This window comes from Ursus americanus, chromosome 23, assembly GCF_024610735.1.
Source record: "Ursus americanus isolate L20-20 chromosome 23, mUrsAme1.1.p, whole genome shotgun sequence".
NCBI classification, from domain to species: domain Eukaryota; kingdom Metazoa; phylum Chordata; class Mammalia; order Carnivora; family Ursidae; genus Ursus; species Ursus americanus.
The window spans coordinates 17,031,707-17,054,382 of record NC_142149.1 but is presented as its reverse complement, the minus strand read 5'-3'; the positions used below and the strand labels follow the sequence as shown (position 1 = coordinate 17,054,382).

Genomic DNA, 22,676 nt, shown 5'->3' with positions numbered 1-22,676 from the left:
TGCCTCCCCCACCCCAAACAAACAAACAAACAAACAAATACATAAATAAAGCAAGCTTAAACTTTGGAGGAACTGCCAGACATTTTGGCTGTGCCATCAGCAGTGACGGTATATGAAGGCTCAAATTTTTCTGCATTCTCACCAATGCCTTCTGATTAAAGCCATCCTAGTCGGGTGAAGTGGTCTCACGTGGCGGTTTTGTTCGGCATTTCCCTGGTGGCTAACGATCTTTTCATGTGCTCATTGGCCATTTGTAGATCTTTGAGAAAATGTCTAGGATTCAGATCCTTTGTCCATTTTTTAATTGTTTGTCTTTTTATTATTGAGTTGTAAAAGTTCTTTACCAGACACATGATTTGCAAATATTTTCTCACATCCTGTGGGCTACCTTTCACTTTCTTGATGGTGTTCTTTGAAACAAAAGAATTACATTTTGATGAAGACTGATTTATCTGTTTTTTTTCTTTTGTTCCTTGTGCTTTTGGTGTCATGTCTCCAGAACTAATGCACAATGGTTTCTAAGGTAGTCTGGGACAATTTGACCATCAAAATAAGTGATAGTGACAGATTATAAACTATTGAATGAGATAGGAATCCATGAGTCTTTCGTAGTAATAAATAGACACATAATGGGGATGGGGAGGAACTCTTCCTGACAATAAAAGGGTGAGTGATAAATGTGGAGGTCGTCATGAAGTTGGAAAATCATCGTTCTGCAACCATCAAAGTTTGGTTTGAGCAAGAATCATCAATGGATGCTAAATCTGAGGTGGTAGGAAGCTTCATGAAGAGCTGGATATGTGCGCCTCCCCGCAGATCCTGTATTAGTTGCATGGGGAAAACAGCAACTGTGCAGCAAAGAAACTGGACAGTTTTGGGAACTTGCCATCAAAATTAACACCACCAATGAAAGACAGAGAAAGATTATGTGCCTCCAGGAGTGATACCCTAAGAAGGGCACGTATCGCCTATGTAGTATTCTGGCCTGGGATGCATAATTTGTATCAAGTCCCTAGGAAGCATTGGACAAAGCCAAATTGAGGGGAAATCTATAAAATAACTGGCCTCTAGTCTTCAAAACGGTCAATGCAATGAAAGCAAAGAATGGGGCTATTTCTGTCACTAAGTGTGCATCGGTGTGTGCGTATCTTTCCCCTTAAACTAAGTGTATGTTCCCACACGCAAAGGGCTGGGTTCCTCCATCCGCAGCCTTCAGAGTCAGGCAACTTCTGCTTGGACAAGATGGCTACCCTGATGGCCTTATTACCTCACAAATGTCTTCTAACACTCACCCCATACCAGCCTAAGCTTGTGAACATTCTTTTGCTTCTCTCTCTCTCACCAGAGAGTTGCCAGATTTAGCAAATAAAATTACAGGATGCCCGATTACATTAAAATTTCAGACAAACCACAATTCATTGTTTAGTATAAGTGTGTCTCGTGCAACCCTTCTGTACCCTGACTCCGTAGGTTCCTTCAGAGACAGGTGAAATGAGCCTTGGGAAGCAGGGAGCTCTATCTCCGCCCGTGAAGTCCCCTCTCGGGGTTTCCGTGGGAGAATACAGTACTTCCGGCAGGTGCATTCCCACCTCCCCTTCCAAAGCTTACCTCTGTCCTAGCTTTCTCTGACCCCAGGTCCCAGCCAGGCCAGGCTTTCCTTGAGAGTCAGCAGAACAAAGTCTCTTCCACATGAGCTATGCCCTGACCCCGCCCAGTTCACAGCTCCCCATGTTCTAAAGAAGGTGGGGGTGCTGGGCCAGCCTGCCTCTGGAACCCCGGTTCTGTGACGTCATCATTCTCCTGGAAATACTCTGGTCTTAACCATGCAAACTGAGGCCCTTTCAAGCTTCCGGCAGAAAGTACAGATGGGTTTGGAAGGACCGGTGATAACTGTGATGAAGATCGCCGGGTGGGCAAGGCGGAGAGTCCTGGCTGTTCTGACTGCCCACCTCCCTTCCCCTCGGTGAACGGTACTGCCTTTGTGGGGAGCTCCTTCCCCCATGGGGTAGTAGTGGACTGCCTGTCACAGGGCCCTGTCTTCCAGGGAACAGGGTGTGCCTAGGGCCCCCCCACCACATTTTGAATTGAATCTGAGTGGAGCAGCTCGTCTTCCCACGGGAAGCCCTCAGGTGTGAGGCCGGAAGTGGACGGTTTGGAATCACGTGGATAGAGCCCTACTGAGAGGATAAACCTCCCCGAAGAGGGAGCAGAGTCCAGACAGGATTTCAATCCTAGAGCCCACCCTTTCTGAGAACTAAACACACTCTTGCCCTTCCTGCAATCCTGCGAGTCCTTAAACGTCCCTTCCTGCAGAAACGAGTTTGAATTGGGTTTCTGTCACTTGCAGCCAAAAGAGACCTGCCTGGTAGAGAGTGTAGGGTTAACCCTCTCGGAAGTGGTGACCGGACAACCTGTCCCCTCCCCATGAAGGTGGCCCATCGTAGTGTCATTAGTCACCAACGAAGTCTGAGAGATACTCCCACCAACTGTAGCAGAAAGGAGGCAAAGGAAAGTTCTGTGACTGATGGCCACTCGACCCTCTGAAACAGGATGGCAGGGGCTGACGGCAAGAAGGTAGGAAGAGCTTACAGGTGGACAGTGCTGCCCTGTACTTCCGCCTCCAGATTCATCTTCCCAGCAGGGCAGAGGGACGTTGCGGCTTGGGCCAACAGTGTTGGAAGGAGGGGCGCCTGGGTGGTGCAGTCGGTTAAGTGCCTGCCTTTGGCTCAGGTCATGATCCCGGGGTCCTGGGATCAAGCCCCACATCGGGCTCCTTGCTCAGCACGGAGCCTGCTTCTCCCTCTCCCTCAGCCCCACCCTCCCCCTATGCATGCGCTGTCTCTCTCTCAAATAAAAACAAAAAACAATGTTGGAATGAGTAATAAACATATACCTAATTTATCAATGAGTAGATGACTAGTTTATAAAATTTGTTTTTCTTCTTTTCCTTTCAGCAGAATCACTAATTATGTTATGATTACCAAGATTTTAAAATATATTTAAGGATTAAAAACATATATTCAAAGAACAAAGATGTAAATATATTTTCATCAAAAATAAAAATCTGTGTAAAAATGTTTTATTCGTTGTTTCTAATGTTCTCCCCCAAAGTTAGGTTTTTTACATATTGGAAAGTACCTAATAGTTCAAAAGGCAAAGTACAGACGAGAATTAATAAATATCAGATTTTTATATCAAATAGACATAAATGCACATATATGATTTTACTCCTTAAAAGCTGAATTAAATTTTATTAAGTAACTTAATTTTTACAATTTAACTTAAATTGTATTTAAATTATACATTTCATTTAAATTTTTATTTAAAAATAAGTAACTTTTGGGGCACCTGGGTGGCTCAGTGGGTTGAGCACCAGACTCTTGATTTCGGCTCGGGTCACGATCTCAGGGTCCTGGGATTGAGCCCCGGTTCAGGCTCTGCTCAGCAGGGAGTCTGCTTAAGGATTTCTCTCCCTCTCCCTCTGCCCTTCCCTCTGCTCATGCATACACACACTCTCTCTCTCAGATAAATAAATAAATCTTTTTTAAAGTGACTTTTTATTTATTTATTTTTTAGAAATCTCTAACCCCGACGTGGGGCTTGAACTCATGACTCCAAGATCAAGAGTCAAACACTCTGACTGAGCCAGCCAGGCACCCACCCCCAATAAGTAACTTTTTAAATGAAAATGTTAAAATTCATAATCCTAGCATCCACTGTCCATCTCACTGCCAATGTAAAGAATTAGTATCGTTATATTTAAAGTCTAGATAGACATACAAATTTGAGTAATGTGCAATGTGATTTATGTGATAATGCAAACATATCCATTTACGACCAAGGCAAATACTGTACAAATCCCCGTGCACCCCCAGAACCACGAATAGGCCCATGAAACAAGAAGAAATTGTACACTCAGTACAACCAGAAAATGACATTTCTTTGTGTTCAAATCTATCGCCTTCAGGCTGAGAGGAAAGATCCGACAAGTTCGTTAATTTGTCTTTTCTCTTACCTAAGTACTTCTCTGCTCAAAGTCGCTCTGCACGCCCAGGAGATAGTACCTAGCAGGGGTCCTGTCAAGCTTTCATTAAACTTTTCGATGCAGATGCACCCCCCATCCCCCCCCCCCCCCGGTCTATCTAGAGTGAGATGGGAGCATCTCCCTGGGGCAGAACATTGTCCGTCAAGAGCACAGACGTTTAGGGCTGCATCTTGTTGTGCCAGTGTTGATGATTTAAAAGGAAACATGCCTTCCTGATGGTCAGCCCGGTGAGAAGTAAATCTTTCCACTGACCTGAAATCTGCCTGTGTCCACCCTCTCCGCCCACTCTCAGCCCTCACGCATCAGGCCACTGAGCATCGTACCCTCGCAGTGGCTGACCGTGGGGCTTTGTAGCCAAACCAAAGCTTCTGGCAAAGTGGGTTCACGTCGTAACTGTATGAACAGGTGAAGTGTCTGTTTACATCATAATATGTTCCGGTGTGATCATGCCTGAGCATTTCCACGGAACTTAGCTATTATTTTATTACGTTCCCTCGGTTTCTCTTCTATTTGGGGCATTAGTATTGATTTTTAAAATTACCACCATTCTGAAGGGATCTACAAATCGTGGTGCACTCATCTATTGGAATGCTGCTCAGCAGCAGAAAGGAATGAGCTATCCATCCACACATGGAAAAATTTCAAAATAATGCTGAGAGAAGCCAGACCACAAAGAAAGAAGTAGATACTGCATGGATCCATTTATAAGAAACTCCAGCAAGTGCAAACTACTCTAGAATGACAGAAAGCAGATCCATCGTTGCTTGGGGATGGAGGAGCAGGGAGGGGCAGAGGGAGGAATTACTGAGGGGCACAAGGAAACTTTTGGGAGTGAGGACATGTTCACCATCTCGATTACGATGGTGGATTCGGGGGTATACACGTAGGTCAAAAACTATCAAATCGTACACTATAAATATGTCGTTTACTATATGTCAATACCTGAATCGGGTTTATTACAGTTACATACAATATAATTTTATGAAAAAGGAGTTGTAGGTCTGTCTTGGTTGAGAACCCCAGCGTCAGGCCCATGCAGAAGTGGGGAAAAACTCCGTCACTGTCTTCAGGCCAACGCGCTGTGCAATCTATCCAGTGGCCACTAGAGGCCAGCAGCGGCCCATATACAGGAAGTGTGGGCTGCTGGGCACCAACATTTTTGATTTCCTCCTCTGTGCTCCCTACGTGGGGAGGTGGGCATTAATAGCCCCACTTTACACAGTATTTAGAGCTGGAATTTGGGCTGTGGGCTCTTTGGGTCCCCATTCCACCTCCTTGGTCCCTCAAGCCTGGACAACGCCCTGTGCTACCGTATCTTGTAAAAGCGTGTCCTGTCTGCAGCGGGGCAGCTAGCCAGAGCTCCAGGCCAGTTAGCTGCAGGGCTGATATGGAGTAGTTGGAGATGTGATTCTCAAGGCGCCTTTGGAAGACCTCCCAGGCCTGGAGTAGCCTCTGTATTGGCTTTCCACCTTCCCTGAAACCCCACCGTTCTAAAACAAGACGAGATTCCATTAGCCAACCCCGCTAAAGAAGGAAGCACAGGAAAGATTTTTATAAGGGAGAGGGAAAGTAGAGAAGGTGTAATTGGGGGCGGGGAGGACATGGTGGGGCCCCCAGGGGCTGCTACAGTGGAGGCTTCCCAGTGAGAATTATTGCTAACACATACTGAGCCCTCCTGGTGTGAGAGGCATGACGCCAAGCACTGTATGCAGTGAGCCATTTTGTCTTCACCCCACTCAGGAAATTAGCTGCTGAGAGGTCAGGTAACTCGCCCAAGGTCACAGAACTAGTGCGAGGTAGAGCAAGGATTTGAATCCAGGTTTGACACCAACATGGTGGGTTTCGTTGTTACTCTATACTCTCATTTTAACAGCATTGTCTTTCTTTCTCTTTGGGGCTGGGGTATTTCATTCATGGGTTAAACCAGTTGGTGTTGGTAGCAGGTGGTGGGTATTTCAGTTGAACCTTCTGAAGATAAAGCTCCTGATGTTTCGAGAGAATTTTAAGCATCGCTGACGGTCCAGGAAGGAAGTGCTCACTCCTTCTCTGCTGAGCATTCACACTGTGTGAGGCTCTGTGTTAAGGCTGATATTTCATAGTGATGTACTCGAAGGGCCGGTGGGCAGGGGCCAGCAACAAGGAATCGAGGGGGCAGGTGACCTGTAGCCATGCAGCGGCGTTGTCCATCTGTGCCCATGGGACTGGGTCAGAGGCAGCAGTACCCCACCTCCGCTGGAGTCCTCAGCAGATAACCAGACCAGGATGCAGGTCATGAGAACTCACCAGAATGCCCAGTTATCAGAACAAGGTCAAAGCAGCCCGGTGGGCAAATAGCTCACGCCCATGGTTTGTAGGTAAGTGAAGTCCTCCAGAGGTTTCTCTCCTGGAGAAAACACCCCACCTGGGATCATGCAGTTTGATCCTCCCAGCCAGGTGCCTCAGGGAGGTGGCCTCTTCCTTTCTGGGTTCTGCAGGGGTCAACAGCTCTGGGCTTCTGCCCGTCTGCTGCTTTTATGCTCCTATGGCCACATGGTGGGGTGGATACAGGTACCAAGTAAAGGCTTCGGGGCTGCACATGTGAAGACAAAGTAAAAGGAGACCAAAGCTAAACACTGGGTCCATTGGCTTCATTTCATAGATGGGGAAACTGAGGCCTGGGGAAGTGAAGGGACGCGAGTGAGCTAATGGCCGAGCTGGGGTAAGACTCCCAGCAGTCTCTCCCCCCACTCCCCAGCCGGATTTCATCATAGGTCCCTGCTGCTGGGTGCTTCTCTGTTCTTTGTCAACTGTTAATTCACACATTATCTCTTGGCGTCTTTCTTAAAACAATAATCCTTTAATATCATAACATATTCAGTATTCAAATTTCCAATGATGTCATGTCAAGAAGCATTTTCAACAGTCTGATTCAATCGAGGTGGAAATAAGTTGCACCGAGTTGTGCTTGGTGGATGTCCCTTAAATCTCTTTTGATCCATAGGTTCCTCTTTCATCTTTCTCTCTTCCCTTGCGACTTATCGTTGAAGAAGTGGTCATGTCTCCTGTAGATTGTCCGGAGTCTGGGTTTGATGACTGCAAAGCTATGATGTAGTTTAGCATAGCGCTCTGTTTTCTGTATTTCCTGTATTCAAGTCTAGAGGTTTGATCAGATTAAGATTTGGGTTTTGTTTTGTTCTGTTTTTTGGCAAGTCTCCTTCGTAGTAGGTGTTGTGTTCTCCCACAGAAAGGACACAATGTCTAGTGGGCCTCCTTCTTATGACATTAGCGCCAAGAGCCAGTAATTCCCTGGGGGTTAACATGGTGACATCCCATCATCGCTTCTTCATTTATTCGCTGGGTTATTTCTATAAAGAGAAACCTCCCTCATTTACTCTGTTACCCAGGGGATTATCTCATGAATTCCGCGAGGATTCTGGGTACATGTGATTATCCCCACTTCCACGAGAGCACACTGAGGTCAGAGGGGTTAAGGGTACTGTCACCAGAACTGTCCGGCCGAGCCCCGCTCAACTCACGAAATCATAATAAATAAACGGAAGTTGCTTTATGGTCCCAAACCAGGCAGCAGCCCATGAGAAGCAAAGCCAGGCCGAAGAGCTCCGGGCCCTCTTCTCCCTTCACAGGAGGACAGACCTGCAGTGTCTTAAACGTTATCCGGTTCGGCCTTGTCACATTCAGATGGGGAAGCTGAGGACCAGAGAGGCGTAGTGACTCGTGCAGGCTTGCACAGGGAGCCAAGATCATGAGCACATTCTTAAAGGAAACCTCTGAGTTGTTAGTCTATAATTGTTGTTATGAGTTCCAGTGTCTTTGATGGCTGCGTCCCATATTCTCATTCTATAGCCTGTGCCTGTACCCACTGCACCAGGCCTGCCTCTCCCCCCTCATCTTACTTACTGTGTGTCCCCAGTGAGCATCTGTTGAATGAATAAATGAAGGTACCATTGTCTTTATATCTCAGGAACTGGCTGCTCCAGGACCTGTCCACTGGGGAAGGTATTATAGGCACTGGCCCTGTGGCAGATGTCCAGAGAGCGGCCAGGCTGTCAGGCACAGGGCAGGAGCCAAGCATGAGGGGATGGGAGGGAAGCAGGGCTCACTCCAGGAAAGCACCTGGAGTGGTAGGCTGTCCTCCATCCTGGCAAGAGGCAAGCCCAATGACACAAAATCTTGCGGGCAGCCTGGAGGGGGGTGCAGCAACAGGTGGCAGGGCTCAGCCCTTGAGATGGGGTGGGGGGCAGAACTCCAGTCTGTAGGAGGAGCAAGCCAGGACCCTCATCCTCACACTGGGCGGGAACTCAGGCCAAAGATCAAGTCCGAGGCCCTGAGTGTTAGGATTCAGTCGGGTTGACAGGAATGGAGAACCCCAAATATCACTGGTTCAAATAGGGTAGAAGCTCATTTCTCCCTCATGTTAAAGGCCCTGAGGGAGTCCGTTCACAGCCAACAGGGCGCTCCATGGGGCAAAGAAGAGGACAGAGAGAGAGAGGACCCAGGCTCCCTTATGCGCAAGCATGACTTTGCTCCTGGCACAATATGGCTGCTGGAACTCATCCTTTCCATGCCACATTCCAAGTAGTAGGAAAGAACAGAGGGTAAAGAAGAGCGCTGTCCTTCTTAGGGCAGTTTCCAGAATTGTGCAGACTATTTCACTTACATTCTATTGGCCGGCACCGAGTCTCGTGATGACACCCAGCTGCAAAGGACAATGGGAAATAGAGTCTTCATCTCACACATCCAAGGGCCCAGCTAAAAACTGGAGAGTCTGTAAATGAAGACCAGAGAATGCGTGTCCAGTGACTTGGCTTATGATACAAGACAGAAGCGAGCAGAGGACTCACAGCTTGGGCCTGAGGTGCTGGGCTGTAGCTGCTGACATCCCTGCTGCCCTAGGTCCTGGGACTTGGGGGGTTGTAGGAGTCCCACTGTGGGGGGGGGTTAGCTGTAGCACCTAGCCATAGGGCCTGACTGCTGGCGAGGGCTGCCACTGCGTTCTGGGGCTCAGTGCTCAGCACGGCACCAGCCCAACGAGACGCAGCAGCAGTAAGAAAACAGGTGTGCTCGTTGCCAAGGACTGGCACACACCCCAAGGCCAACAGCTGTTTGACGCTATGAAAAGCATCCTCGAGATGATGAGTCGAGGACCACAGACTGCGCCTTCTCCCAGGGGACAGGGAAGAGACTGATGAGAACTGCCTTTTATTATTTCCTTAATTAATTTTTTTTCTATAGAATAACATACACAAAGAAAAACACACAAATCATAAATGTACAATGCAACCATTTTCACAGAAGTAAACACACCCAAGTCTCCAGCACCCAGATCAAAAAGGCGAATATTACCACCACCCCAGAAGGTCCCGAGTATCCCCTTCGAGTCTACTCCCCCTGCTCCCAACTCCACCCTTCCTACCCCACTGCTGGCATTTAGAAAATCTTTCCAGGCGATTCCATAGTTAATGCTGAGAATCAGTGCTTTCATAACGACTCGTTCCGCGGGGAGTCTGCTTCTCCCTCTGCCCCTCCCCCGCTTGTGCTCTCTCTCGCAATAGAGAGAGAGAGAAAGAGAGAGCATGAGCAGTGGGGAGGTGCAGAGGGAGAGGGAGAAGCAGACTCCCCACTGAGCAGGGAGCCCAATGCAGGGCTCGATTCCAGGACTCCGAGATCACGACCTGAGCCGAAGGCAGTCGCTTACCCAACTGAGCCTGCCAGGCGCACCTCAAATAAATAAAATCTTTGAAAAAACCAACCCAATGGCTGCACATCAGAGTCACGTCGGAGCACGTCTGCCTTCTGAAGTAGAAGCCGGGACAGACAGCTAAGCGGGCAGTGGGGTACAGGGGAGAAACTTGGGAGCCAGACAGGGCGGCCACTTACCAGCTGTGTGACCTTGAATGGGTTCCTTCACCTCTCTGAGCCTCACCTGTCAGATGGGAATGCTATCACACGCCCTGCACAGGTGAGGCTGAGAAAGAGAGAGGATGTAAGCCCAGGCCCAGGCAGGGTCAATGGCAGCCACTACTGCCATTTTTATTAAAAGCGAGCATCCCCACGAAGACTGAAAGGCCTTCGTTATGCAGAAGGGACCCAGTGTGGGGCTAGGGGACGCAGGTTACATGGAGAAGAGGGTCAACAGGTAGTGCTGGTGAGAAGGCAGGGATTCCAAGCCAGAGCTGGCAAGTGGTGGCTGCCGACAGCACCAGGGGCCGGGCACTCTATTTGCTGAAGGGATGCGCTGTAGTAATTTGACCAATCCCCTTTTCTTGAACATTCAGGCTGCTTGCAATTTTCCCTCAGTAAGAACCAGGAGTTAGCAAGCGTTTCCTGTCAAGGGCCAGATAACGTATGTCCTACTTTTTTGGGGCCTAAAGTCTCTGTTGCAACGATTTAATTCTTCCATTATAGGCAAAAGCAGCCAGGATGCATAAAGGAATTTATTTGTTTGTTTAAATAAAGCTTTATTACAAAAACAGGGGGTGGCCAAATGTAGCCCATGGGCCATAGTTGGCTGACCCCTGTTACCAACAGAGCTGCCGTGAGTCTGCTTGAAGCCAAACCTTCAAGTACGAAATGATCATTTTCTTGGGACGGTGATATTATACTGCTTATTTTTAGAAGTTGGATCTTTTTTCAAATGAACCTTTAGCCAGAACTCATACAAACAACAGGTCAGAGAAGCATTTTGTTAGCTAAATACATTTTACAAATGCAAATGTACGTTGCATGTTTAGGAAGTCAATTCAGGGTTGTAGATGATGGTTACGATTTTTTTTTTCCTAATCTGCCTCAGCCCCTGGGGCGTTCAAATCAAAGTTTTGCAGAACCAACACAACATCTCTATGGAACCCTGGTGTTCCACAATGCACACGATTTGAAAACCATGGCAATAAGATAAATTCCTGGTGCAAGCGACCAGAAGTCAGTTGGAGGGAGCTTCACTCATAATGAGGGATTTAATAGCTTATATTACCGAACAGTGGGAGAGCTCAGGGTCCGACCTGCTGGGACTTTCTCTCATACCCGTGAAGCAGCTGTTCCGCGTTCCCTTCTGCCAGCCCCCCAGCAACCACCATCAGTCTCGCATTCTGTCTCCGCAGACTTACCTGTTCCGGATATTTCACGTAAGCGGAATCGTCCAAGGTGTGACCTTTTGCGTCTGGCTTCTTGCACTTCGCGGGCCATTTTCCAGGTTCATCCCTGTCGTAGCAGACACCAGTACTTCCCTCCTTCGTACGAGTGAGACCCCACGGTGCGGAGAGACCGCATTCTGCTCGCCCATCCGTCTGCCCGTGGACCTTTGGGCTGTTTCCGCCTTGCGGCTTTTGGGACGGTGCTGTTACGGGCATGCGTGTACACGCATTTGCACCGGTGTCCCATCCTTTTGGGGGTACGCCTGTGAGTGGAGCGGCTCATTGTGACCGCTCACCTGGTCGGCTGCCGTCCTCCAAACTGGCCTCCACGAGGCTGCGAGGGTGGTCATCTTCTTTTCTTTTTCAAAAGCATTGCTTCCCTTCATGGCCTTGAACACGCTCCGTGCAAAAGGTAGACATGTCCACGGTCAAAAGTGAAAGACACAGAAAACAGTGAGCATGAGTGTGTGTGATACAGGGAAGGTAACTGACATGTGTGGCTGACTTTAATAAGGTCTCTGGGGTCCTGGTGCCCGCCCCCTCTTTAGCCTTCTCCCTTGCCCTCTGTACTCTGTGCTACCACCCCAGCCCCGGGTCCCCGCCTCCACAGCCCTGCTCTCCCTGTCACTGCTCCTCCAGCATGTCACACATGCCGGAAAGTGGCTGGGGTCACTGTGCCCAGGACGGGGAAAAGGGAAGCTAATCCATGAGGGATGCTGTTGGGTTCTCCGGCTTGACTCTAAAGTGGCACCGATCCCAGCCCTCCCCAGCTGCCTCTGACCTATGCCCCACAGCCTCTGAGCTGAGCAGGGGACCCCAGACTCCCCCCAAGCCTCGTTAGGGGTTGGCATCTCGCCGTGTTCCCCTGTTGTGACAACTGGCAGTGAGGCTGGTGCACAAATGGACAATCCAGAAGGATCTTTCTCTTCCTTTTTCCTTCCTCTGGGCTTGTTATTTCAACTCGGGAAGCCAGATGCTTTGGAGTTTAATTACATGCTGCAGTGGGAAGCCCAGAATGTCAGCGCTGGAAAGGAAGAACCTTATTATAAATAATAGCTACCAGCATTTATTGAACATTTACTCTGTGCCAGGCCCGTTTCCAGGCATACCCCATTCAGCCTTCCTGATAATTCAGGGGGTAGGTGCTATCATCATCCCTGTTTTACAGGGAAGGAAATGAGACTTCAGGGAGATCACAGGGCATTGTGCTGTGCTGAGCGGTACACAGTGCAAAAAGATATGACTTGGTGTTAGTTAAACCCCGCATTTGCATCCCCCCTGGGAAATTCATAATGCACACCAACATATTAAAGGCCCTGAGAAGTCCTGTATTGATCAGAGCTCTTTAGGTCAATGTCGCCTCTGTTGAGCAGTTTGCAGAAAGCAGGTATTAACGTGCTCCTCATTTTATGGATGGCGTCATGGAGGCCCAGGCTTTAGGTGTAGACCAGGCACAGATCTTGGGCCCCATGCTCTCTGAACCCCACAGGAAATGTAAAGCAAAGGCAGACTATGGCCCATCTGGCCCACCACCTGTTTTTGTAAACGTAGGTTTATTAAAGCCTATCTGATGCAAGCCCCCCGATTTATAGATGAGCCAGTCAAGGCCCAGGGGGGATGGCTGACTTTCTCACGGTCACATAGTCAATTAGGGGCAGAGGCAGAAACAGATCCTGGATCTCCAAAATCCAGGTATTCTCCAAAACACAAATCAGACAGGTGGTGGGAGGTGAGGGGGGAGGCAGGACGTGAAGCTCCACGATCCCTGTGACACCTGTCTCGGTTATCTGCTGCCAGGTGCGTACAGGGCACTGCCCCTTTCTACTCCTGCACAGACACGTTGGCGTCTCTCCCTCCGGCTGCTTTGGGTAAAGCTCCCATAGCCCGAGCTGCCCGGGGGCCCTCCGCTGCTCTCCACTTGGTGTGGGGGACAAAGGCTGAACCGGGCAACCGTGTTTATTTTAATTCTCTGAGAGATGCAGTAAAACATTATTAACTTCCCCTCTGCCAGTGTGAAACATGAGCTCATTTGGACAGGAACCTGGCAGAAGGCAACCTTTGCCCGCTCCAGGGAGAGTTTGCCAAATAAATGAATCACGTAAACAGGATCCTAGGGGGTTGTTTGAGACCACTTCAGAAAATAACTTACGTCCAGAGGTTCTTAGACTTCCTTGAAGTATGTTATACGATGGTCACCTATTTGCATTTTCCATCTGTGTGTATGTGTGTAGTTTGAAGATGCAAGTAAAATTATTCTTATCATTAAGATGGCTTGTGCGGGGGCGCCTGGGTGGCTCAGCCAGTTAAGCATCTGCCTTCAGCTCAGGTCATGATCTCGGGGTCCTGGGATCGAGCCCCGCGTTGTGGGATCGAGCCTTGCATCGTCAGGCTCCCTGCTCAGTGGGGAGCCTGCTTCTCCCTCTCCCTCTGCCCCGACCCCCACCCTCACTCGTACTCTCTCCCTCTCTCAAATAAATAAATCAAATCCTTAAAAAAGATGGCTCATGCGTAGAGCACTTTTTCACCTTGTTTGAAATGTAAACAATTTAAAATATCTGCAGATTTAAACATTTTAGCTCAGAAAGGTCCATCTAGTAAGTGGTACTAATTAAGGAGGTTTTGTTAATCCCTGAATTTAGGGGAGGGAGGCATCTTACTGACCCTGGGTGGCCACGACATGCCAGAAAGCTAAAAGTTCACCTAGAAACAGCTGCAGGGGACAGCAGGGCATACACGGTGGCCTCAGGGTGGAGGCTCTTCCTGGGACAGCCAGACTGCCCAGATGGCCTTTCCAGAGCTGGGAGATGCAGACTTGTCACTGAGGTGGCGGGTAAAAATAGTCCTGTGTGGGTGGCAGCTGGGCCCAGAGGCACTGGCTTCCTTGTCTCCAGAGCAGAGAAGGCAGCCCAGTTGACAGACAACTTCTTAGGCTCCCGAGGCCTCCCCCAAGCTCTGGGGGCTGGGGAGGGGGGGTGTCTTTCCCTAGCAATGAAATGAAGCCCCCCCCCCAACCCATCCACACACCAAGTCCCAGAAAGAGCCGGGGTCAGGTTTTAAGGTAGCAAAGTGCTAACATCCTGGCTGTGTCAGTCACCAGCTCCGTGTCCTCCGGCAAAATCTCTCTCCGTCCTGAGCCTCCATGTTCTCATCTGTCAAATGGGGCTAAAGGTTCCTCTCCCTAAGGTGGCTGTGAAGCTTAAATAACAAAGAGAGCCCATGCATTTTAGGCTGCAGCCTCCCTCTCTGCCCTCTCCCCCTCCACCAGTGGCTCACCACCCCACGTATTCTTCAAGGTGGCTCTGAGGCAAGCCAGCTGCCGTGCGAGCCTCGTGGCAAGGTCTACAGGGACGGGAACGGAGGCCGCGAGATGAGAGTCATGTCAGGGAGCTGTCTCGGGAGCCCGTGCTCTACCCCCAGGCAAGCTCTCAGGCACCTGTGGCTCCGGCCACCACCCGGGCTGCAACCTCATGAGACACTCTGACCTAGAAGCTCCCAGCTAAGCTGCTTCCCGTTTCCTGGCCCTCGGGACGCTGCGTGAAGTCAGAAATATTTGCTACATTTGGGGATAAGTAGTAATAACTAAGATGCTTACCTTTCAGGGCTGTTGTAAGAATTAAGGGATGGGGCGCCTGGGTGGTTCAGTCGGTTAAACGGCTGCTTTTGGCTCAGGTTGTGATCTCAGGGTCCTGGGATCGAGTCCCACATCGGGCTCCTTGCTCAGCGGGGAGTCTGCTTCTCCCTCTCTCTCTGCCTCTTCCCCCCACTCGTGCACACTCTCTCGCTGTCTCAAATAAATAAAATCTTAAAAAAAAAAAATTAAGAGTTAATGCACATCAAATAGCAACCAGACGTCCTGGAACCAGTGGCTCCAGAAAGGGCAGAAGGGAGAAGCAGAGGGAGGAACGCGAGATGGGAAGCCTCAGTCCGGGTCCGCGCCAGGAAGGCCCCTCCTCCAGAACTCTGGCGAGGAGTCTGAGAGACCCAATGTACCCACAGACAATAGCCGCGTCGTCTATAAAAATAGAACTCTGACCTGCTCCCTGCAGAGCAGCCAAGGAGACGAACCCCTCTCTGGGCAGCCACGCGGCAACCCCTGTGGCACTCCGCCGGACACAGCCAAGGCTGGACCCCCAGCTGCCAGCCTCCCTGATTTCGCCCCCCACGTCCCATGTAGGACACACTGGAAAAAGTCCAATATGTTCCCCTAACCAATCATACAGGGTATCCCCCTTCTAGTTAGCACACGTACAGCTTCCCCACGCCAAGAGCCTCTGACCAGAACCCGAAGTCTTCCCTTTGTCCTGCTCTAAAGCTTTCCTATTGCTCTGCCGGCCTTCCATTCTCTGCCTAACTCCAGGGATGGTGGCTGACTCCCTCGGGAAATCGGGCTCGGAAAACACAGCCTTCACATCTGCTCATTTGGGTGGTCTTTGCTTATTTCCACAAGCCCATGTTCTCTCTCTGCCTTCCCGACCCCACGTCAGGGACAGCATCTTCCTCTTCCCCCAGGTAGCCACAGAAACCAGCTCAGGGATAATGGAAGGGGGGAGGGCAGGAATAATTAAGAAGGTAGCTTTCGAACAAGACAGATCTGGGTTCAAATTCTGACTCTGATCCTTAACTAGGTGTGTGATCTTGAGTAAGCACTCTGAGCCTCGATTTCTTCATGTCAAGAGGACAATCCAGTGGAACCCAAGGGCTGGTGTAAGAATTCAGTGAGATAATAATATATTTAATGCCCTGAGCATACAGTAGGTGCTTAATAAAGGAAAGGCCAGCCATCAGTCTCCTCACAGCCTCTTGCTGGTGTAGGCAGGCCTCTCTGGTCCCCACTGTTCCTCCTCCCAACCCTGCTTTCCGTGCAGCAGGCAGCCTGACCTCAGCTGCATGGAGTCAAGGGCATAAGCCACATGTCCAGGGTATAGCAAAGCTCAGGGGTTGGTCTTGGGGGGTTGGTCTCGGGAGAGTGATGGACAAAGGACATAACCAAGCATTTCTCTAAAGAAATCCACTTGTCAAAAGCAAAGGACAAAATACCTGGCCAGAAACCTCTTGTCTCCCTGTTCTATCCCAGCTCTCAGGGTTGGTCAGGGTAGGGAGACTCCTGCCCTGAAAACTCTGAGTGCCCTTGTGCCAGGTGGCTTTCCCAGGACCCGGGAGGGTGAGCCAGGTCTTCTTCCCCCAGTTTCTCCTGTGTGTCTCTGTGCGTGTCAGTTTCTTTGTCTCTAAAATGAGAAATGTAATAGCTTCCCAGGAGACACACACACGTGAATTAGTTCTCATGGTGGGGCGGTGGCTTCGAGATGCTTCGTGCTGGGGGCGTCCTGAGTCCCCTCACTCCCACTTGCCAAGCCCCTTCCAGCCCCCATCTCTCCCTCCACCACCACCAGCCCCATCCAAGCCTCCCGCAGCACCTTTTGCCTGGACTATGGAAAAGACTCCTAAATGCTTTCTCTCCTTCTCCACGCTCAAACAATGCAAATTATACCAGGATGAGAAACCATCTGACATCCCATCAGCTCAGGCAGATTTTTAAAATAATGACAATAACCAGGATCACGGGCAATGCCTTCTCTTTCGCACAGGACTGGAGTATGAACTGGTATATTTCTAATTAATTTTTAAAAAGATTTATTTATATATATTTTAGGAGAGAGAACATGTGCAGGAGGTTGGGGGGGGGTGGGAGGGGCAGAGAGAAAGGGAAGGAAAGCCTCAAGCGGACTCCCAGATGAGCCTCCCAGCTGAGTCGGGAGCCCAATCAGGGTTCGATCCCAGGACACTCCCCCCCTCCATCACGACCTGAGCCAAAATCAAGAGTCTCATGCTCAACCGAATGAGCCACCCAGGTGCCCCCTGAACTGGTGTATTCCTGCAGAGCAATTTGGTACGATGTGACCTTTTGATTCTGCATGCCCATTTTTCAAAATATATAAAAGAAAAAATTAGACTATGGAAAAGTCTGCACAGAATTTTTTACAAGCTCTTTATGGTATTGCTTCCCACACAAAAAAAGGGGGGGGGCACCTAAAATGTCCAAAAACAAACACCTTCATTAAATAAACTGTAGTAGACTGTACCTTGAAACACGATCCCTTGGCTTAAACTGGTATCACAGGTCAGTTTTTCTCAAAGCACCACCCGCAGAAGGAGCATCGGCAAGAGCGTCCCCTGGGAATTTGCCAGAAGTGCAGTCCCGCGGTCTCCAGCCCCAATTTACTGCTTCCGAAATTCTGGTCTGGGCCCAGCCATCTGGATCTTAACAAGTCCTCCAGGCCATTCAGAACCGCTGCTGTAGAAAAGTCTCACTACGAAAAGAGACACAAACGACAAAAGGTTGCAAAACAAGAGGTACGAACGGTAGGCAGGGACGGTGCATCTCCATCTGAATAGACGTCTGTACTGAAACACACAAAGAGAAAGCCCAGGTGTTGGACCAAGGTGGTAACGTCGACACTCGGGGTGGCAGGATTATGAGGTTTTAGATTTTTTCATTTGGCTAATCCATGCTTTCTAACTAGTTTACAACGGTGCGTATTTTGTAAAAAGTAATGAAGGGGGGAACCCGCAATACACTTCTTCTCCGATTGAAATTAAAAACATCAAGCGAGGCAGGGTGGGGGCAGGGTGGGAAGGAGGCAGCACGCCCCGCCGCCACAGCCGGCAGCCAGGGGACAGCGGGGAGGAGCGGGGAGGGGCGCGCGGCCCCGCTCGGTCCCCGGCGCCGCCGCCGCAGTGGAGGAGAGGCGAGGGAAGCCAATGCCGGGGGTCACCGCTACTCCTCTGATGTCTACGAAGATTTACTAGGAGCGGAAGAGCGGGGAAGAGATTCAGAGCAGACTTCAGGAAGAACTTAACTGCCACGAGCCCCGAATCCTGGAACGGGCGCCTTGGGGAGATCTTCCACCCCGAAACAGCCCGCCGCTGCCCCCAGGGGCTCGACCTCCGCCGGCCCGAGGGCGGGGCTGCCCGCATCTCCGAGCCCTGCCAGCCCCCGAACTCGGGGGGCGCCGCGCCTGCCACCCCCGGGGCGCAACGGGGGCCCAAGGGAGGGGGTAGGGAGGGGGAGGGGGAAAGAGGGGGCGGGGCCGTTGCTAGGGGAGGGGCGGCGGGGCGGACGCGCAGCGCAGCCGGAGACCGAGACGAGCGATCCGCTCTCCGGCTCCAGCTCCCGCGCAGCCTGTTGCTCGTTCCTCCGGGCCGCCGCTTCCCGCCCGGTGCCCAGGGGCAGGCGGCCCGAGGGGTGCTGGCGCGCGGGCGACCTCCCGCCCTCCCCTCTCCCCGCGCGCAGCCGGACCCCAGCGTCTCCGGGAGCGCGGGCGCCAGCCGGCCTCCCCGTGCGCCCCGGCCCGCGCTCCGAGACCCCGGGAGCCGAGCGGCGATGAACGCGACCTTCCTGAACCACAGCGGCCTGGAGGCGGCGGGCGGCCTGGGCGGCAGCGGCGGGGCCGCCGTGGGGAACCGCAGCCACGGGCTGGGCACGTGGCTGGGCTGCTGCCCCGGGGGCGCGCCGCTGGCCGCCAGCGACGGGGTCCCCGCGGGGCTGGCGACCGACGAGCGCAGCCTGTGGGTGTCGCGCGTGGCGCAGATCGCTGTGCTCTGCGTGCTGTCGCTCACCGTGGTCTTTGGCGTGTTCTTCCTGGGCTGCAACCTGCTCATCAAGTCGGAGAGCATGATCAACTTTCTGGTGCAGGAGCGCCGGCCCTCCAAGGACGTGGGCGCCGCCATCCTGGGGCTGTACTGAGGCCGCAAGCGGACCAGAAGGGAGACCAGGACCCTCGTGCCCCGCACGGGCTCTGCCGCCGCCCCCCCCCCGGCCGGCCGCGCGAGGGACAGCGACGGGCCTCGGGGGGGCCAGGACCGGGACACCGCGGGACTCGAGGCGGCGGCGCGGGAAGGGACTTCCACACCCGGCTGGTCCTGTGCGCGCCTCGGCGTGGGGGATGGGAGAGGTCGTGCGGGGCCGCCGGGGCCGAGGTCACGTGCGTGCGAGCTTTGTGTGTTTGTAGATGCGGCGGAGTGGGGGAAGTTGGGGGGGGGAATCCGAGTCGCTGAGCTGGTCGGCTTGATTTTGCTTTTGAAAAGAAACCTTGGAATAAAACTGCAGCCGTCGGGCTTCTGGCGGCTTCCCACCCGCACCTCCGTGGGGTGTGTGTGTGCGTGTGCGATGGGATGTGTGTTGGCGGGGGCGGAGGCGGGAGGCGGTGTGTACCCCCTGGGCCGCCTGGCCGCCTGACTGCGGAGCCGTGGGGCAGGTCCGGGGCGCTGGAGACCCCACTCCAAGGAGGCCAAGGAGACTGTGGCCCCGGAGGGGAAAAGACTGGTCCTGCAGGGTGGCCAGACCGCTGGTGAGAGTATTTAAATCTTTGGGAAATTTTAATCAATTCCGTGAGATTAAAAAAAAAAAATCAGTGTGAATGCACAGGGGGAGAACAGCAAAATTAATACGTCAGGATCGTGAACAAATAAAATTTAATGGGGCGGAGGTGGCTAGATCTAGTTAAATTACAGGGCCCAAAGCCTCAGCTAAGGGCTGGTGTGGACCCCACCCTTGTAGAGTGTGGACAGCAGTCGTAGGGCACTGAAAATACGCCCTTGCTGCCTGGGGAGTGGGAAAGCAAGTTTGGGAGAGGGCTTTGCGGTGCAAAGGACCTAGGATGTTTAAAGTGCAGAAAATGGCCTCCAAATGCAGCTGTGTTGAGGGAATTTTGAGCCTCCCATTGTGAGATGCCCCTGCCACCCAGAACCCTGCCACCTTTTGCAGAGGCCGAATTCAGTTAAAGCAGTGTTAATGCCTAAGAACCTTGGCACTCACTGGCCAAGGGGAGTGGGAGGCTCTGCTGTCTGGTCTGGGGGAGGGCTGGGGGGGGAGCAGACAGGAGGAAAGAAAGCTGGGCTTTGTAGCCCATGTATAGACCCGTTTGTCCTAACCCCAGGCAGGCACCTTGGTGCTTGGAAGACTGGGGGGTGGGGGACGGGGCTCTAATGGATTTCTCCCGTCCTCTCTTTTGCCGTGGGTGGAAGTGAAGGTGAATGAGAAGGAAGAAGGATGAAGCCTTTCTTGGCTTCGGGAAGAGAAGCGAAGGGAGCGCCGTCCTCTGTCTTCAGCACTAGTCCCACCCCAAGAGAGGGGACAGTATCCCAACAAAAGCATAGTTGGTCTCGGACTATGAAGAATCTAGAATCTTGCTGGCTCCTAGGCCCTCCTGGGTAGTCAGAATCCTCATCACTGGGACGTATCACCTTCCCACCCACCTCCCCACCCCAATCTCAGACCTGGGAGAATTCATCCAGTTTGACAGGTCAGGCCAGTAAAGGCCAGGGGCCAGAGACTGCTTGTGAAGTGTCCATGGGGCAAAACCCACAATGCGGAGAACATTCTGTTGATGGGTTGGACAGGCAGGTAGCCCAGCGCCACCTGGGGAGAGCAGCCTTTAATGATTTGGGCAGCCTGGGTATCTAGCCTCGTGCAACACGGGTGTCTGGAGCCTGGGCTGACCCAATGCGTGCAGGATGCAGCTCGGACGGCCGCAGGGGTTCCCTTAAAACCCCAAGTGACTGGCAAGTGGGAGTTCAGGAGGAACAAGGGCTTGGACACTTTTCCTGGCTGACCAGGAGTCAACACTGTGAGAACTTTCCTCTAATAACGTGGATCTGCCACTCCCAGTGACCGGGGCAAGAGGAGGGCATTCAAGAGTTAAGTTGCTGGAATTTGCTGAAAAAGGAAAGCCTTAGCGGGGGAGTCTTATTCTCACTGTAAGAAAAAAAAAGGCCAATGAAGACCTGTCTGTGTCCTCACTCGAGTATTGGTGCCCTCTGTCTCATGACAAGTACACTCGTGTGTATAAATACGCACACACGAGCACATGTGCATGAGTGTATGTTCACGCACGCAGGCACACTCAAAGACAGGCTCAGGCTTCCAGGAGGACAACAGCAAGTTCGAGTGGGGTCCCCCAGTGTTTGCTGAACTGTCTTATATAAAGCGTGGGGGCGGGGGAGTGGGAAACACAGTTACATAAGAGCATATGAGGTCTCGTGCTCTAGGGGAAAGGTGAGGCTGGATCAGAATCCTGAGCTGGAGCTTGGGAGGATCGAGGAGGGACCTGCTTCTCCGAAGTCTTTTTCCCACCCCCACTCTCGGGCAGGGAGAGTTCCTCCTACAAGGCCTGCCCAGGACACTGGGGCCAAATCTCCCAAGGTCCCAGGTTCACAAAAGATGACCTGGGACCCTGATCTTTGAAATCTTAGCTGCCATGCTTCCTAGCTCTGTGACTCTGGGGAAGTAACTCAACCTCTCTGTGCCTCAGTTTCCTCATCTATAAAATGGGAAGCCACCAACCCCAGAGCTCCCGGGAAATGATGTGTGTAAAGTAGCCTGACATGTAATAGATAATAACATGATTATCTACGATTATTATGATTATTGTTCTTTTAGTTTATTGCATGAACCTTTTCCCCAGCCGAATATATTTGGTTCTTTGAAAGGAGATCCCTGGCCAGAAAAAGAGTCATTCATATTTGCAAAGCATTTCGTAGTTTCCAAAGCACTTTCATAAGCAGGACAAAAATCATGTATCATGTTAATAATGTGTTAGACAGTGTGCTGAGCTCCCACCCCTGGGAGGAGGGTTTCATTATTACTCCAATTTTACAGACGAAGAAACTAAGGCTCAAAGAGGTTGCCTGACGTCACATAGCTAAGAACGAGCAGAGCTAGGACTCAACCCTGCCTGTGTGACCCCAGACTCGACTCTACATGGTCCCGTTTGCTCGCCACACTAGCTGGTGAGTAAGAGCAGACATTGTCCCGTGTGCATGTCTGTAGGAGAGGCAACTAAAGTTCAGTTAAACCGGCTCGCCCAAGTTCATTCATTCACCCAGTGTCTACTGCGAATCCGCTGTGGACCGGGTACTGTGCCAGGCACCGGGGGGAGCAAGGGGGTGGCAGAGCTAGGGTCTAGCTAGCCTGCACCCACGAAGCCCCGGATGCTCCCGTCCCTTCTCAGGGCCACTAGCCTGGGGCTGGGGGCCTGGGTCCACCGATATCAAGGACTAGGTCAGACCCTCTGCTTCCCTCCCTCTGAGTCAGGGATGCAATTTCTGGGGTCAGGGGCCCTCACTAGCAAGACAGCCCCAGGAATGGAGGACAGAGGGAGGGCTTACATCAGAGCATCCTCTCGCTTAACCGCTTGTTTGTTGGAGCCCACCTGACACAGCCACGCTCGGGTGGCTTCTGGGAGCCCCCTCCCTGAACCTCCCCAGACCCCAACTCGGCAGCAGACCAAGAGCAGCCTGGAGCATTAAGAGAGGATTCAGAGGCGAAGAGTGACGTGTGATGGTTATGGGTACAAACAGGAATGGCCCACATCGAACATTCCAAAGTGGGGGAAAAGGCATAGGGATGCATGTGCACATGGGCACACGTGCGTGCGCGTGCGCACACACACACACACACACACACACACACACACGTTTTATACAAAAGACTTCAGTAGGAT

General features: G+C 51.7%; 1 protein-coding gene and 1 long non-coding RNA gene across 2 annotated transcripts; one reads left to right on the top strand and one right to left on the bottom strand.

Annotated features, from left to right (window-relative positions):
• Positions 1-3,063: 3,063 nt before the first annotated feature.
• On the bottom strand, positions 3,064-11,997 carry LOC123803206 (uncharacterized). Its single transcript, XR_015721270.1, has 2 exons — positions 11,149-11,997; positions 3,064-8,810 (listed from the first exon to the last, which is right to left on the bottom strand). It is a non-coding gene; the product is annotated as an uncharacterized LOC123803206 (long non-coding RNA).
• A 6,297-nt stretch (positions 11,998-18,294) lies between these two features.
• On the top strand, positions 18,295-19,306 carry RPRML (reprimo like). Its single transcript, XM_045814222.2, has one exon. It carries the CDS (start codon positions 18,557-18,559, stop codon positions 18,917-18,919), a length of 363 nt encoding a protein of 120 aa, XP_045670178.1. The 5' UTR covers positions 18,295-18,556; the 3' UTR covers positions 18,920-19,306.
• The last annotated feature ends 3,370 nt before the right edge of the window (positions 19,307-22,676 follow it).